The 15806-nt window shown below is 46.0% G+C and overlaps 1 protein-coding gene across 12 annotated transcripts in view; it reads right to left on the reverse strand.

Moving 5' to 3' along the window:
- TRAK1 (trafficking kinesin protein 1) overlaps window positions 1-15806 on the reverse strand; it is a 120789-nt gene that overhangs the window by 52996 nt on the left and 51987 nt on the right. For 2 of the 12 annotated variants that reach the window (XM_077865644.1, XM_077865642.1), the window contains exon 1: window positions 14870-15039. The exons of 5 other annotated variants lie outside the window; for them this stretch is intronic. In XM_077865644.1, the coding sequence (XP_077721770.1) occupies window positions 14870-14933 (64 nt within the window). In that variant the 5' untranslated portion in view covers window positions 14934-15039. 5 more of the 12 variants (XM_077865641.1, XM_077865638.1, XM_077865639.1 and 2 more) reach the window with 5 other exon arrangements.

The following is a 15806-nucleotide window of genomic DNA, read 5'->3' on the forward strand; positions in this document are numbered from 1 at the left end:
CTAGACAGACTGTATTCCAAGCACTTCCCCGCTACACAGCAATGTAAAAGCCTTCGTTTGTTATCTTGATCCCCAACCGAGCCCTCCTCAGACCACAACTGTGTAGCCACAGCAATCCCTCACCTCAAAATCAGCACTAATAAAAGGCACATACATGGACTAGTTCACCCCACAGAGACCACGTCTGCTTAGATGACTGTCAGTAAAATTAGCTCTCATGATACACTGGTAAAGAAACCAAGAGCCACCTCTCTCCAGTTTTTGAAAAGAGGGACTCTGGACTGTCTTCCCCAGGCATGACACATCCATTCTCTTTCCAAGGTAGAGTCTCATCCCTGGCATCGCTGTTCTCCTTCAACATCTATCTTCAAAATAATTTAGACTTGGCCCAACAGTGCAAGTGGATTAACTACTAAGACCCATAAGACACATGTTATTTGGGGGGACACCTAGGTGGCTCAGTGGTTGAGTGTCTGCCTTTGGCTCAGGGCATGATCCTAGAGTCCTGGGACTGAGTCCCGCATCAGGCTTCCTGCATGAAGCCTGCTTCTCCCTCTGCCTATGTCTCTGCCTCTCTGTGTCTCTCATGAATAAATAAAAATCTTTAAAAAAAAAAAAAGACACACATTATAACTTTTATAACACAAAATAACTATTATATATATATATATATATATATATATATATATATATATATCACAAAATAACTATTTTGATGCAGCCCTTGAAGTGGGTATAGGAAGAGGGTGAAGACCCACCCAAAATGGCCATGGCCACAACCATAACGGACATAAGTCTTACAAATGTCCCATGTCCCCTCCCACCTGGGCTATGTAGGTCCCGTGAAGGCAATGCAGTCTTATTTGGAAACCAACACATAACTGATACTCAAAAAACAATAATAATAATAAAAAGGAAGATTCTGTTTTCTCCCAGACCAGTCTTTGGAAAAAAAGGCTCATGTCTAACTAACACCCCAGAGAGGGGTGAAAACAAGGCCCCAGTGTATATTTTGTCACCCCAAGATAAGCAAATGTCCTAGAGAATCACCTCCCCTTTCCTCCCAGCTTCCTGGGGGGGGGGGGGGCAGAGAGAGAGAGAAGCCATCTAGAAATGGGCCATATCAAGTCTAGTGTGGCACAAAGAGATAATGAAGTAGGAAACTTCTAAGAAAGAAGCCGTGTTAAAAAGAAAGGCATCAACTCATAAGTAGCAGTGGTCTTAAGCCAGAAAGCAGATGGGCCGACTTCCTTACTGATTTCCAGTTAGGGCTCAACACCTGAAAACTGCCCTTTGTGCCAAAGACTGATGTAGCCACTCACATCCTGGCCATCAGCAGCTACCTCTGAGGACAGAACACAGGCTCTCCTGCAGCCATGGGCTCAGAAAACCAAAAACCCCAGAGGATTCCATACACTCTTTTCAAATGCCGCCAGCTGCCAGGAATCGGGTAAGGAATCTTGCAGTTGGGTAACAACCTCAGGAGCGTCCAGATGAGGAGAAATTACGAGATCAGGCTTCCTTGGGCACTCCTTTGAGAATGTGGTACGAATCTGCCACACAGGAAACGATAAGGAAGTGACCACAAAACTTGACTATCTTCGCCAGTGTTTTCCTGGTGGCTGGTGCCAACACCCTGCTGGGCGCAGAGGGGGCATGATCTGCAACCCCACTCCCAGCGGCATGGAGATGTACCCCCTGCCTGCTCTCACCCCGAGGCAGAGGGTACCAGGACAAACAAGCAGAGCCCTCCTCTGAGAACGCCACACAGCCCAAAAGTGCTTGAGGTCAATTCTGTTTCTGCACTGTTCAAGGCCTCCGTGGCCAGAAGACACAGAGCTCAGACATGTTCTCTGCAGAGGACAGTGAGAGCCAAGCTGCCTCTCGCAGCTGCCTGGTGTGAGCAAGCTGCTTCTCCCGGAAGCCCGGTCGCCCTATGAGCACCCACTCTGTGCGTTAAAACGATTAAATGAGATGCCAGGAAGGGCCCTGAACTCCATCAGCTTCATGCCTGGGTGTGGTGGAAGGCAGACCCCCAGGCAAGGTGACATGGGTGGAACTCTGGACAGGACAATCTAGCTGGGCCTCAGTTGCTTGGACTGCAAACGGGAATAGCATTTATTTCAAAGGCTGTTTTGAAGGTTGAAGGGTGACATTACAAAGTGCCTATCACCCTCACAAGGTGACTGGAAGAAAATAAACGTCTCCTGTATTCACAGGTCTCAGAACAATCCAAATATTAAATCCGTCCTTCAGCTGTCAACCAAAAGCACTTCTTTTTTGTTTTTTGGTTTGTTTTTTAAATTCGTCTTGAAATTTTTTTTTAAAGATTTTATTTATTCACGACACATACAGAGAGAGAGGCAGAGACACAGGCAGAGGGAGAAGCAGGCTCCTGCAGGGAGCCTGATGCAGACTCAATCTCAGGACTTCAGGATCACGATCTGAGCCAAAGGCAGACACTCAATCACTGAGCCACCCAGAAGTCCCCAGAAGCACCTCTTTTAGATCAGTTAGCAGGGAAGAAAACCACCTAAACTAGCTCAGAATCCAGGGAACAGTTATGGCCACATCCTGCAAATAATTTCATTATTTGAGAGCACTTCTCTTCCACACACACACTTGCTTCCCTTAACTCAAGACCCAGGTGGTGTGACGGTGTCGGAGAAAAGCAAGGTCCTGCCCAGCAAGTGGCTTGCTCTGGGACACAGGACTGGCCACAGAAACCAAACCTTCCAAAGCAACCTCTATCTTGTGATCTATGCCCCAGATTTCCTTCAGGCTAGAAGCCTGTCTCATGAATTTGATTTTACAAAGAAAACTGAGCATGTTGGCAATAAACTTTTTTTTTTTTTTAGCCTACTGTCTTGAAATTATTGACAATTCACCCCTATAAGAGAGCTAAACTTTTTTTTTTTTTTTTTTTTTTTTAAGAATTATGTATTAAGGGGGAAAGGGAGAGAGAGAGTCCCAAGCGGACTCCACACTAAATACTGAGCCTGGTGCAGGGCTCAATCTCAGGACTCTGAGATCATGACCTGAGCTGAAAACAAGAGTCAGTTGCTTAACTGACTGAGCCTCCTAGGCACCCCACGACAGCTAAACATTTTACTGGAGAAAGGAAGGAGGTAGTAGGGTGGGAAAAAACAAAAGAGAAGAGAATGTAATCCTAAGATGGCAAATACAGAGCAGTGCCCACTTGAATATGATCATAAAGTAGGGACATTGTGTTAGGGGATGTCAACAAAAAGAAGCCACCTCCAGTTGACCTGTGAACTGGACTCAGGCATTTGGAGGCTCCCCTTCCCTGTCCTTGGAATGTGAGTTCAGCTTGCCTTTCCTGCTCCCAGAGGCAGCTCCAGGGACTCGGCCTTGAGAAGATAATGTGGTGTGGAGAATACCTGCATGGTATGCGTGACTGAACCCAGTTAAAGCCTCTATATCAACTTCTAAGGTTTGGCAGGTGGGTGCCGAGATCCACTCTCTTGTTGCCACCCAAGATAAGCCTTGTATGAAAGTTCTCTTTGCTTATTAAACATGTCACCTACCAATCTGGAGTGGCCTGCCCTCTTCATCAATCCCTACCCATGGAGTATGGGGGCGGGTTTCAGATTACACCGGGAACCTCCACAGGGAGTTGCAAACCAACACCCATGGTTATCTATGAGATGTGGACCAGCACAGGACAATGTACACTGGAATCAGCTGGAGGGCGTGTTAAGACCCAGTCTGCTAGGCTCCACCCCAGGGTGTCTGGCTCAGCAGGTCTGAGGACAGGGCCTGAGAATGTATTTCTGACACAATCCTGGGCAATGCTGATGCTCCTGGGACGGGACCCCACTTTGAGAACTGTTAGCATAATGGTTAAGAGCAGAGGGCCCTTGAGCCATTCTACTCAGGATGAAATCATTACTAGCTCTGTGACTCTGGACAAGGTCACTTAAGCTTTCTCTTATAAACCTATAAAGTGGAAAATTATAATAGCACTTAACCTCATTTAGTTGTTTTAAGGATTAAATGCACAAATTCACATAAAGTACCTAGAATGGTGCCTGGCACACACAGTAAGTACACAATAAACACTGGATCTCATCATCATCATCTGGCTCACCGTTTGTTTTTTTTTTCCTTAAAGTTAAAAATATGGATATAGGAAATATTTGAAATACAATTTTTTTTCTTCTCTTGACTAGGCTATAAGACACTGCTCCAGAATCTTGTGTAGCCTTTAATTTAGAATCATATGGTTCAATGACTGGTTTCTCAAATCATCTTACTAATAAGCTCTATGGGCAGTCACACTTTCATATGCACGGGAATCTCCAGAAGATCTTGTTAAAAGGTGGGTTGTGACTCCATGGGCCTGGGGCCTGAGAGTTTGCAGCACTAACCAGTTCCCAGGTGATGTTGGCACATGGGCTACATGCTGGGTTGCACAGTCATAAGGAACATTAGCTGATCCAGGTAAACCCGGGCTGGTCCTGGCTCCACAGGAGCACATGGATACCTTTCTCCTGAGCATTTCCAGGAACCCGACTAATGCATAGTCTCCATCGGCCAGCCACTCCTCCTTTTACCCCCACTAGCTCCTTTGCAAAAGGACCAGGTGAAGCACCAGGCCTCAGCATGGAGCCCCCTGGCTCTCTTCTGGCTGTTCCCTTTCCCTGCTTTCTCCAGTGCAATGTTTTTAACTTCCTGTAGGTAAAACGTTAATAATTACCAGAATAGAAACCTCAAAAGAAAAACACTTTTGGTATACAGCTGATTATAAATAATTTTTAAAATAAAAGTTGAGACATGAAAATAAATCATCACAGAGCAGAATTTTGAGAAGGTATTCAGATTGTTTTTACCCAAGACCTAAAGAACACACATGCAGTCACTGCTTAAACATCCAGTTGTACCCCCAAAATCCCTTGCTCTGGGCTGTGAGTGAAAGCCACATTAGCCCAACTAGGAAACTCACACCAAGCTTTTGGGCCTATCATTAACACCCTGAGACTTGTCCAAAAACAGCATCTCTCTGATAGAACCCAATGGTGGGTACTCAGGTGATTTCAACATCAGCCCTTATACTTTTATATTTGAAATAATCCTAGGGGCAACTGGGTGGCTCAGTGGGTTAAGCAACCAACTCTTGATCTCAGCTTAGGTCTTGATCACAGGATTGAGTTCAGGCCCCACATTGAGCTCTATGCTGGGGATGGAGCCTTCTTTTAAAAAGTTAAAAAAAAAAAAAAAAAAAAAAGAATAACCACTTTGGGGCACCTGGGTGGCTCAGGCAGTTAAGCATCCACCTCTTGATTTTGGCTTGGGTCATGATCCTGGCATCAAGTTCCACACTGGGCTCCATTCCCAGCAAGAAGTCTGCTTCAGATTCTCTCTGCCCCTTCCCACACCAACCCCCTGCCTTGCACGCGCTCACTCATTCTCTCAAATAAATAATCCTTAGGGACGCCTGGGTGGCTCAATGAGTGTCTGCCTTTGGCTCAGGGCGTGATCCTGGAGTCCTGGGATCGAGTCTCATATCAGGCTCCTCTTGGGGAGCCTGCTTCTCCCTCTACCTGTGTCTCTGCCTCCCTCTGTGTATCTCTCATGAATAAATAATTAAAATCTTTTTTTTTAAATTCTTTAAAAATCCTAAGTTTAAAACAAAATCCCTATTTCAAATATGATTTTTAAAAAAATAAATGCCAGTGCAAAAACACACTTCATTTAATGACTCAGTCTCTTGCCCACCAATTTACCCAAACCCATTCAGTCACAATAAAACAACTAAACTTCTTAAAGCAGAGTACTGGAATGCCAGAAAGGGGAAAAAACAAACAAAAATCCCAGACAACTACAGATATTTGCAATGATGTGTATGAATTGGTTAAGCCACAGGAGCCAGACAAAATAATGCACATTATTTGATTCCATCTACATAGAACAAGAACAAAGGAGCAAACAAATCTAAGGTGACAGAAGCCAGGACAATGATCTCCCTCCTGGGGTGTAAGGGGACTTCTCAGGGCACTGGACATGCTGCATGTGGTTTTATGTGGGGGTCATTATTCAAGCCATTCACCATGGAAGATCTGTGTAGTTGAAGTTATACCTCAATAGGAAAATAAAAGAGTGCTGTGAGATGAGTAAAACAGCCAGGCCTGGGATCCCTGGGTGGCGCAGCGGTTTAGCGCCTGCCTTTGGCCCAGGGCGCAATCCTGGAGACCCGGGATCGAATCCCACGTCGGGCTCCTGGTGCATGGAGCCTGCTTCTCCCTCTGCCTGTGTCTCTGCCTCTCTCTCTCTCTCTCTCTCTCTCTCTCTGTGACTACCATAAATAAATAAAAATTTAAAAAAAAAAAAAAAAAAAAAAAAAAAAAAACAGCCAGGCCTACTTAGACACTAACAAGTAAAGGGTTAGATTTGAACAAAGTACAGAATTTACCCTCTTCCAAGAGGTCCAGGCTTTCATGCCGCTCACAGGTGGGCTTCCTCTCTTCATCCTGGTAGTCATATTCAAAATACCCTTCTTCCCTTCCCACATCGCTCAGGGACATTGCTGAAGTCACCCCAAAGCCCAAACATTGCCCTAAGGGGCGGTTCTTGGGGTAGCTCCCAGCTGTCTGCCCAGAGGAGCCATGGGAACCAGAGCTCCTGGGGTACACGCTGGGCCCTGGACGGGGCAGAGGACATTCCCTGGCTGAGCTGGAGTGGAGGGTGTGCACAGGGCCATTGGCCCAGCGTCACCCACGACAGACCCGGAAGGGGGTGGCTCCCAGAAGCCAGGGGAGGGCCAGGGTGGGGCGTGGCAGGAGAAGCACCTGCCAGAATGGGAATGCCCTGCCTGCCCCAGCGTGACCTTGCCAGGTGCTGTGGACTCAGACAGGAGGCAGGCAGGCAGGTGTAGGACTTCAGGTAAGCTCTCCACCTCCAGAGTCTTCTCCCTACTTTTCCTCCCCCCAGAAGCAATGAGGAATGGTAGCTTCCTGGAAGTTTCATAGCAACTGCACAGGGCAATACCAAACAAGCCTTAAGCAGGTACACCTGTCTAAAGGTAGGACTCCAGCAGAGGAGCTGCCCTGGTGAATCATTGCCCAATGCCTCAGATGAGAGAATTTTGGTGTGTGTTCTGAGACCAATCTGACTTTTTTTTTAAGATTTTATTTATTTATTTTGAGAGAGAGAGAGCATGAGCAAGGGCCATAGGGGCAGAGGGAGAGAGAAGCAGACTCTCTGCTGAGCAGGGAGCCAGACATGGGGCTCGATCCCAGGACCTTGGGATCATGAACTGAGCTGAAGGCAGACACTTAACTGACTGAGCCCCTGAGACCAATCTGAGTAACAGCCTGCCACAGTGCTAAACAGGGAAGAAAGTGATCATTCTAATTACTAGCAGAAGGGGAAAAAAAGGCAGCAACCACTACCTGTTTTAAGCTTAATTCAGTCTTTCTTTGGTAATACATTGCATTTGCTCTTTTTAAATCTGCATTTTATAACCCCCACTCTCCTCCTAAATCTGTGTTGTATACAGTCAGATTTACAAATTCTAATTGCTAGGATAAGGAGGAAAAATTCTAAAGCCTAAGAGTTTACACTGTTGCCTGGAAGAAGAATCCATGGTTTAATTGTGTATCTCAATACCAATTCCTCTGTAGTGTTTGATTTTTGCCTTTAAAAGTGAAAATGGCAGGTTCTTCCATCAAACCCACTGGAAGGTGGCCCCGAGTGCTGGCAGCTAAGAACTGCAGCACATTCCGCAATGTCTGTGCTTCAGCTGCTTCCCAGCTACACTGTGGCAGGTCTCCCAGTTCCTAAGAGCCACACCAGGAGACCTATTCCACCTCTCTGCTGATTTGCCTCCCCTAGGTAACCGAGAGGGAGGCTTTGCACAGAGGCAAGACCATCATACAGAAGTCTCTGCCCAGGTTCAGGTGATAGTTCTTATTCATCTTTGGATCCTTAGGGCTGAGGATCCTGTTTTGAGAGCTAAAAATGTCTGCTACCGTGAATTGCTACCTCCATAAGAATGTAAGATCATATGAGTGCCTCAAATAGAAAACCAGAACAGAATAAAAATGCTATTTAAAAATAAAACCCTAGAGACATATGCATTGTCTGGTTAATATTTTGGAACCTGAAAAATGATTATTACATTTTACAACGTTAAAGATGGGTTCTTTATAAAAAGGAGGCTTAGCAGAATTCAGTGGCAGAGGGTTTAAAATCACATTTTGAAAATCTGCATAAGTTTTAAATACAATGTTTATGAGGACACACACTTGGGGAAAAATGCCATTTAATCGCAATAAATGGGATCAAATTAGACTTAATTCAATTCAAATGACCATAAGTCTGAAGCCCTGGCAAGGGAATGAGGGAGGGCGGGAGGATCTCCACCTTGTGCATTATTCATTCAGCAAATATCAGACTGACTCTAAGATGTGTAGGATACTGTACTCGGCCACGGCGTGTACAAATGAAAACAAAAGCTGATCTCATGTATTTGAGAATACTCTCAAGTGATGACTCATAACCAAGTTGTTTATACCTAGCTTTTAACTCGAATCTAGGTTATCCTTAACAAATGATGTCCAAGTCTGTATATATTATATAATAAACATTTAGGACATGGCATTTTGAACACTAAACCATCTTACACTCTTCATGGCACCCCATATTTCTGGGTTTAGTCCTTCAGGATATTCCCTGCCTCCCACTCCAAATCTCTCCTCTGTGCCCTCTCCCAGGGATGTTAAGGAATTCTCAAACCTTATCCACACGTGCATTCATTTCAAGGTTAAAGGCAGAGACAGGCCAAAAAACAGCTTCTCTGACAGAGCAATTTCTTCAAAAGCCAGAGCCAAGAAAGCCCAGGAATCCCTGTGCCAAGTGGGAGATCCTGGACCTCTGGATGTGAAGCCTTTGAGAAGGAGCTTGGCCTCAGGAAGAGCCAAGTAGCAAGGGTGTGTGCTGTCCTAGAGGCAAGGACCAGACACTGGGGCTCGGGCAGGGGGGCAGAGACTGAGTTCTGGACTGTCCCTAGAAACACTGCACAGGAAGACCATAAGTGGAAGGTGTCACCTCTTGCAGGGTGGAAGGGCATCCTTCCTGTGTGTCCCTCTCCAGATCTACTCAATATACCATCAGAGAAGTCACTGCCCCAATTTCTAGCAAAAGGAAAAAAAGCTCTACCATGCACTGTCCCAAGAGTGGCCAAAATCCATTGGGGTTATTTACATTCAATTTTAAATTAATTAAAATTAAATAAAATCCGGGGTACCTGGGTGGCTCAGTTGGTTAAGTGCCTGCTTTCAGCTCAGGTCATGATCCCAGAGTCCTGGGATGGAGCCCCAAGTTGAGCTCCCTGCTCAGCAGGGAGTCTGCTTATCCCTCTGCTCCTCCCCTTCTGCTTGTGCGCTCTCTCTCTCTCTCTCACTCTCTCTTGCTGTATCTCAAATAAATAAAATCCTTAAAAAATAATAAATTATAATTAAATAAAATCCAAAATTCAGTCATGTTCACCACATTTCCAGTGCTCCAGAGCCAGATGTGGCTATTGGCTACCATACTGGACAGCACAGCACAGCTCAGAGTGTTGCCACTGTCAAAAGTCCCACTGGACCACAGCCCTCTAGAGGGTACCTCCCCGTTTCAAGATGTGAGCTGTACACTTCCTGACCTCCATGGTCTGTGCCTAGTCTGCTGCCCCTTGCCTGCACCTGACCCCACTGCACCCTCCTGCCACCATTGTCCTTCTGCCCTCTTCTCCCAGTGCCATCCACTGTGCAGACTTCTCCCAGTGCTTCAAGCACCTCCCCTCCTTTCACTTCTTAGTTCCATTGGAACAGAGCACCCATTTCTGAAGGTCAGGATCCAAACACCTTGCTTCTACAATTAAAAAAAAAGGGGGGGGGACATCATGCTCCAAAACCCGGGCTCTGGGCTTGCATCTCCATCTGAGAGAGGGCATTACTGCTACTTTACCAAAGCCACTTACAGAACTGACAATTACATTATGCATTTATAATTAATTCCTTTTTTTTTTTTTTAAGATTTTATTTGAGAGAGCGCATGCACTCATAAATGAGCAGGGGGAGGGGGAGAGGTAGGGCAGAGGGAGAAGCAGACTCGCCACTAAACAGGAATCCCTATTCGGGACTCGATTCCAGGCCCCCGGGATCATGACCTGAGCCGAAGGCAGATGCTTAACCTACTGAGCCGCCCAGGCACCCCACTTATTTTTTTTTAAAGTCACTTTTATAGCCATTCAGAAGGGCGCTGCATCTGGAAAGGGAAAAGCCATCTGCCCCTTTTGAAGGTGCATCCCCCAATAAACACCAAGTGAACAAATGACAGCCTGTTTGAGTTGTTTGACACGAAGTGCAGGAACATTAGAAAATCATCTCGAAAACCTAGGAACAGCTTTTCAACTAGTGTTTCAAATACCTCCAGCAAAATTTTACTCCCAAATTAGCCAAGCCTCACCTTGGGGTGCCATTTTAGGGGTCCCTGCAATCAAGCGAGTAACAGCACCTGACTTTTCACTGTGGAGTAAGAAGCCCAAGGAACAAGTCCATCAGCCGTCTACTAGAGCATTCCCAGGGGAAGATCAATATTAGCATGAGCAAGACCATCCCCCCACCAGACATTCACATCTACAATGTTGTACTGCGGGCAATGAGGGTGCCAGGTTACAAAAGAAACTGTAGCAAAAAACAGGTAGTAGTAAAGATACTACTATATCTTGTTCAAAATGCCACTTGTCTTCTAAAAAGGATTTTTTAAATATTTTATTTATTTATTCATAGAGACAGAGAGAGAGAGAGGCAGAGACACAACACAGGCAGAGGGAGAAGCAGGCATCATACAGAGAGAGAGCCTGACGTGGGACTCGATCCCGGGTCTCCAGGATCATGCCCTGGTCTGCAGCGCTAAACCGCTGCGCCACCGGGGCTGCCCCTAAAAAGGATTTTTAAAAAGAATTTACCAACTAGACCATCTCTGAGACGATAAAATTAAGCACTGGCCTAGCACATCACCATTTACGAAAAGTTTTTACAGCTGACCTTGAACAACTGGGTTTGAACTTCGATAATTACTGTGAACACGTTTTTCTCTTCCTTAGGATCTTCTTAATAACATTTTCTTTCCTCTAGCTTACTTTATTCTGAGAATACTATATAAGAATACTACATATTATACTACACTTACTATAATACTATACGAAGAAAAATACATACAATATACAAAACGTGTTAATCAACTGTTTATGTTCTTGTCAAGGCTTTGGTTGACAGTAGGCTATTAGTAGTTAAGTGGTGAGGGAGTCAAAGGTTCCACATAAATTTGCATCGTGTGTGTGTGTGGGGGGGGGGTTGGTACCCCAAACTCCCATGTTGTTCAAGGGTCAACTGTACTTTATATTCCTTATACTCTTCACTATGCCTCTTGTCAGTGTGGCTATCCCCATTTTCCAGATGGGGCATCTGATTTGACAGAGGCTCACGGACATCCCAGGATGTGCCCAAACCACAGAGCCATGCAGAGTGAAAAGTGGGCCTCAGAAACTCCAGGCCAGCGCACTTTCTGGCGATATATGTACTTCTAGAGTCATTATAGAAGGACATGCTCTTTCTTTAGCTTAAAGACATACACTTGACCCCAAGTCTCTTTAAATATTAAAAAGGCCTCAGTTTTTAAAAGCATACTTTAAAAAAAAAAAAATAGTCATCAGCATAGCCAAGAAGGAACATGAAATTCTTTAACAGACCTAAAGAATGATTTTCCAGACCCCTGTTCCTGGGGCTGGTCTCCACTGACACTGGCACAGTTTCTCAAACACACCTGATGTAAAGAATCACCTAAAGTATGTGCTAAAAATTCAGATTTCTCAGGACCTCTCTGGGTCTGGAGTAAAGCTGAGAATCTTCTTTTTAAACAACTGGGTGATTTTCACAATCCACCAGGCTTTAGAGGCAGGACACATCCAATGTAGGCAGCCATGACTCCATCTGACACCATAGTTTAAACAGGAGGCACTGGTTTATCTGCACAAATTCTGCGAAGGCCATGCTACATGTGTCGAGAGCTGGCTGGTTCAAATCTCTAAAAATTACTTGAAGGTAATGGGCAACCAACCCCCCTCCAGTTTCTCATTATTCTAAGTCCCTGCCCCATGCCCCTTGTTACACCCTCTGGGGGTCTTACTGTTGTTGTTTGGGGGGTGGGAAAGATAGTAAGATTCCATAACTACCACTGATAAAAGGGAAGGATCCGGTCATTCAACACGGAATGAAGCTCTCCCACACCTCCAGAGATAAAAGAAAACAGCAGCTATTTTTTTTATTCCAGTTTTAAAAGAGGGATCCTCATTGTCCTGCCATCTATATTCCCACCCATACGTGTATTACTTTTCAGTGCTAACCCTGCAACTGAAGCGTGAGTCACTAACTCGGACATAAATGATGATTTTGCATCTTTTTCAAAGCATTTGACTCATCTTTTGTTATTAGCATAGAAAGTTCCCTAGAAGTTTCCCTCATTAAAGATTCAAATGCCAAATGATAAGAGAGACAAAGCAGTGCTGTGTGTCTACTACCTGGCCACCTCACCGGGTTGGTCGGGTCTGGGAGATGAAAGGGCTATTTCATTTGCAATTTTAAAGACGCACGTATAAACAAAGGCAAACTGCATTTCCAGACTAACTGTAGAGGCCAGGTAAGAACTCAACTGGTCAGAAATGAGTAAGCGAGTTAACTACAAAATTAGCATTTACTTGAAATCCCAATCCCCTGGGTTTCCTAAACTAGATGATTTCTGGGTGTCTGTCCCTTTTATTCTGTTTCGCTAACTATTTTTAAAACCCAGATTATGAAAACGCCAGTTGTCCCAGTAAAGTCTGTCCCAATAGCCTTTCCCCTTCATCCAAATTGGAATGGAGGGTCATGGCAAGTATTTTGCTCAACATTCAGACAGTAACTGCAATCAACACTGATTTACCCTTGGATAGAGAAGTCGCTTCTCCTTCCATTTTCCTTTCCGTTGGAAGAAGAGAGATCTGGCTGCCTCCAGGCCAAAAGACTCAACTGAGAAATGGCTGGGTAAGAAAGTCCATCTGACAGACACCCAGATAAGAGTCAGCCAGCCTCCTCTCACCCCTCAGACTGCCTACCACAAGCCACTGGCTTTATCCCCAAGGACGAGGGTATAAAGACGGCTGGATGGTGTAGCAATTGGGTCAAGATAGTAAGAAACCTTCCTCCCCCACTTCTAGGAGGGATCCGTGGGAGCCACAGCCACACCCAACCCATCCACAGCCTGGGACAGGCTCTGTGCTGAAACTAATCCTCCCCATTCCAGTGATCCACCAAGGAGGTCCATACTCCAAAAAGTTAGGGAGGGCTCAGTGAATCACTCTCACCACGGAAATTCTTAAGAGTTCAGTGACAGTTCTGAAAAGAAGCATCCCTATCATTGCCTCTTGGAGTGGGGTGACAGGAACTGGCTTCAAAACAACGTATCCAAAGAGAAGGATTCAGTCACCTTTTCCCCTGAAGTCGCTTGGAGCTGCCCACCACCACCATTACTCAGGATATTTTAAAATGCACAGGGACTCCACATGACACCATCTTCACCTAAGGCTGGGGGGCAGTGGGACTCACCAGGGGAAGTTTCTCAGCACGTTTACATACCCATTCACCCTCTCCAAGAAAGTCTCTTGGTCCCTCCCCTGTGTAGCCCTGGGTCAAGACAGAAATCAAAAAAAAAAAAAAAAAAGACAGAAATCAGCAGATAAGAGACAATTATGTAGTTCTTCAGCTTACTAAGGAGGCCAGCTTCCAGCCTGCTACATCATTCAGGTTAATCAAATGTGGTCATGGTTAGGGCAGTCTGAAACTCCCGATTCAATTAAAAAACAGTTACCTTACCTATTAGTGGTTCGTGTGGGGCTGGGAACATACTATCATCAGGGAAGAGACCCTCAAACTGTACATATTAATTGTATTTTTTTCATGTATGTGTGTGTGTGTGTGTGTAAGAGACATGTGATTTGAGGGTTATTTTGAAGAAGAAATTAAAGATGACAGATTAACTGTGTCATACACGATTCTGATGCCCAACACCACAGGAAGCCCTCTCCCGTGGCCCCTCTGAGAATGCACCTCAGTGCTACTGCCATGTACCTGAAACCTCCCGAGACCTGTCCAGCCCAGTCTCCTATGGAATGTGCCACACCCTCCCTGCACAAACTGAGCGGGTGACCGAAGGAGACAGTCTCTCCTTGCCCCTCCCAACATCTCCCCACCCCCATCTCTGTGGGATCCCACAGGCAAAATTCATTTGAATTGCCTGCTGGGTGGGAAGCTGCTTCTGCATGTTCTCCAGCCTTCCCACATCTCCCCCCACCCCCATCCCCACCCCACCACGTCTGGGTTCAGGGAAGGGAGGATTTTTCCAGGCCTGCTGCCAACAGTTCTGAATATACTATTCCCCAGCCCCGCCAATAGCACAGAGGTCACTGAACACATCTCCCCCTTGCACACACACGCACGCGTGCGCGCACACACACACACGCATCAACACCACGCTCACACCTCACCCCAGAGAGAATTCGATCCAAGAGAAGTATGATGCTCATAAGCCCTGCATACCAATACCATCAGCCCTTCTGAGCAAAGACCGACTAACCGCAGAGGAGTATCCATGACCCTGCCCACCTGCCATCTCCTCCACCGTGCCTTCAGACCTGTCAGAGCCATGCATGCCTGCGGCAGTGTGGGTTCCAGTGCCCCCACGACAGGTTTCAGGACCACCACCCCACCCCGGAGGGAGACAATGTCCCTCCACATTCCTGCTCTGTTTTGCGGGGAGCCATAATTACCGTCCGAGCATTCTTCATAATACCAGTCTAGTTCATAATAATCCGCTTCAATAAATTTCTGCATAGTCAGTATTCTTGCAGAGGAAAGAACGGACTTCACAGCGCCATCAACATCAAGTAAAACACTGCCATGCCTCCCTGCCCTTCCAGAACACTGGGCAGAAGAGCATCCCGAAACACACCGGAATTAAGCTGTGCATTCTTAATGACAGTCTGCAGCCAAACAGAAAAGAGGCAGTGAAAAGAAGAATTCTGGTGGGGCGAGGACCGGAAGAGCAGAAAGGGAGGCAATTTGCAGAGCTCTCGGAGCCCCCAACAGCCCTGCTAATAAAGCGGCAGTGGCCAGCAGCCCTGAATGGGAGTATCCGGAATTGTCCTATCCAGACGCGAGGAGGGTGACGTCAGGGACACACACCACCACCCAGAGGTCTCACTCGAGCCTCGCCTCCTGCTTGCTGCTCATCTTTCAATCTAACAGTTGCCATAGAAACTGGCCATCTCTGAAAAATGATGCAGAGATGGAGGCAATGTCTTCCAAGAATGCTGGGAGCAGGGGCTGAGAGGTGCCACCCAGGGAGAAAGGAGGGTGCGGGCCAGGGGGCCTCGCTACCATGGTCACTTCCAACAAACATAAGGACAAGAATATCTGCTCGCTTCTGGGCCACTCACTACACAGTCTGCTTTTGAAAAATGCCCACCTTCTAAAATTTGCAACCATTACTTTTAATCTTCACTCACCAATCTGATTTAACACATTAAACATCTTTTCTGAAAATCTGACCACCACCTCAAGGAAACGCAAATTATTTAGAAAATGGAAATGTTTTTCACTGAGATGCAGTTCTGCTCGCTGTTCATGCCTTTGCTCAAACTTCTGAAAAAACAGCCTACAACATACCAACAGGGGAGGATGCCATGACAAAGGGGCCCAAGCAAC

The sequence above is a fragment of the Canis aureus genome, chromosome 22, assembly GCF_053574225.1.
Source record: "Canis aureus isolate CA01 chromosome 22, VMU_Caureus_v.1.0, whole genome shotgun sequence".
Lineage (NCBI taxonomy): Eukaryota > Metazoa > Chordata > Mammalia > Carnivora > Canidae > Canis > Canis aureus.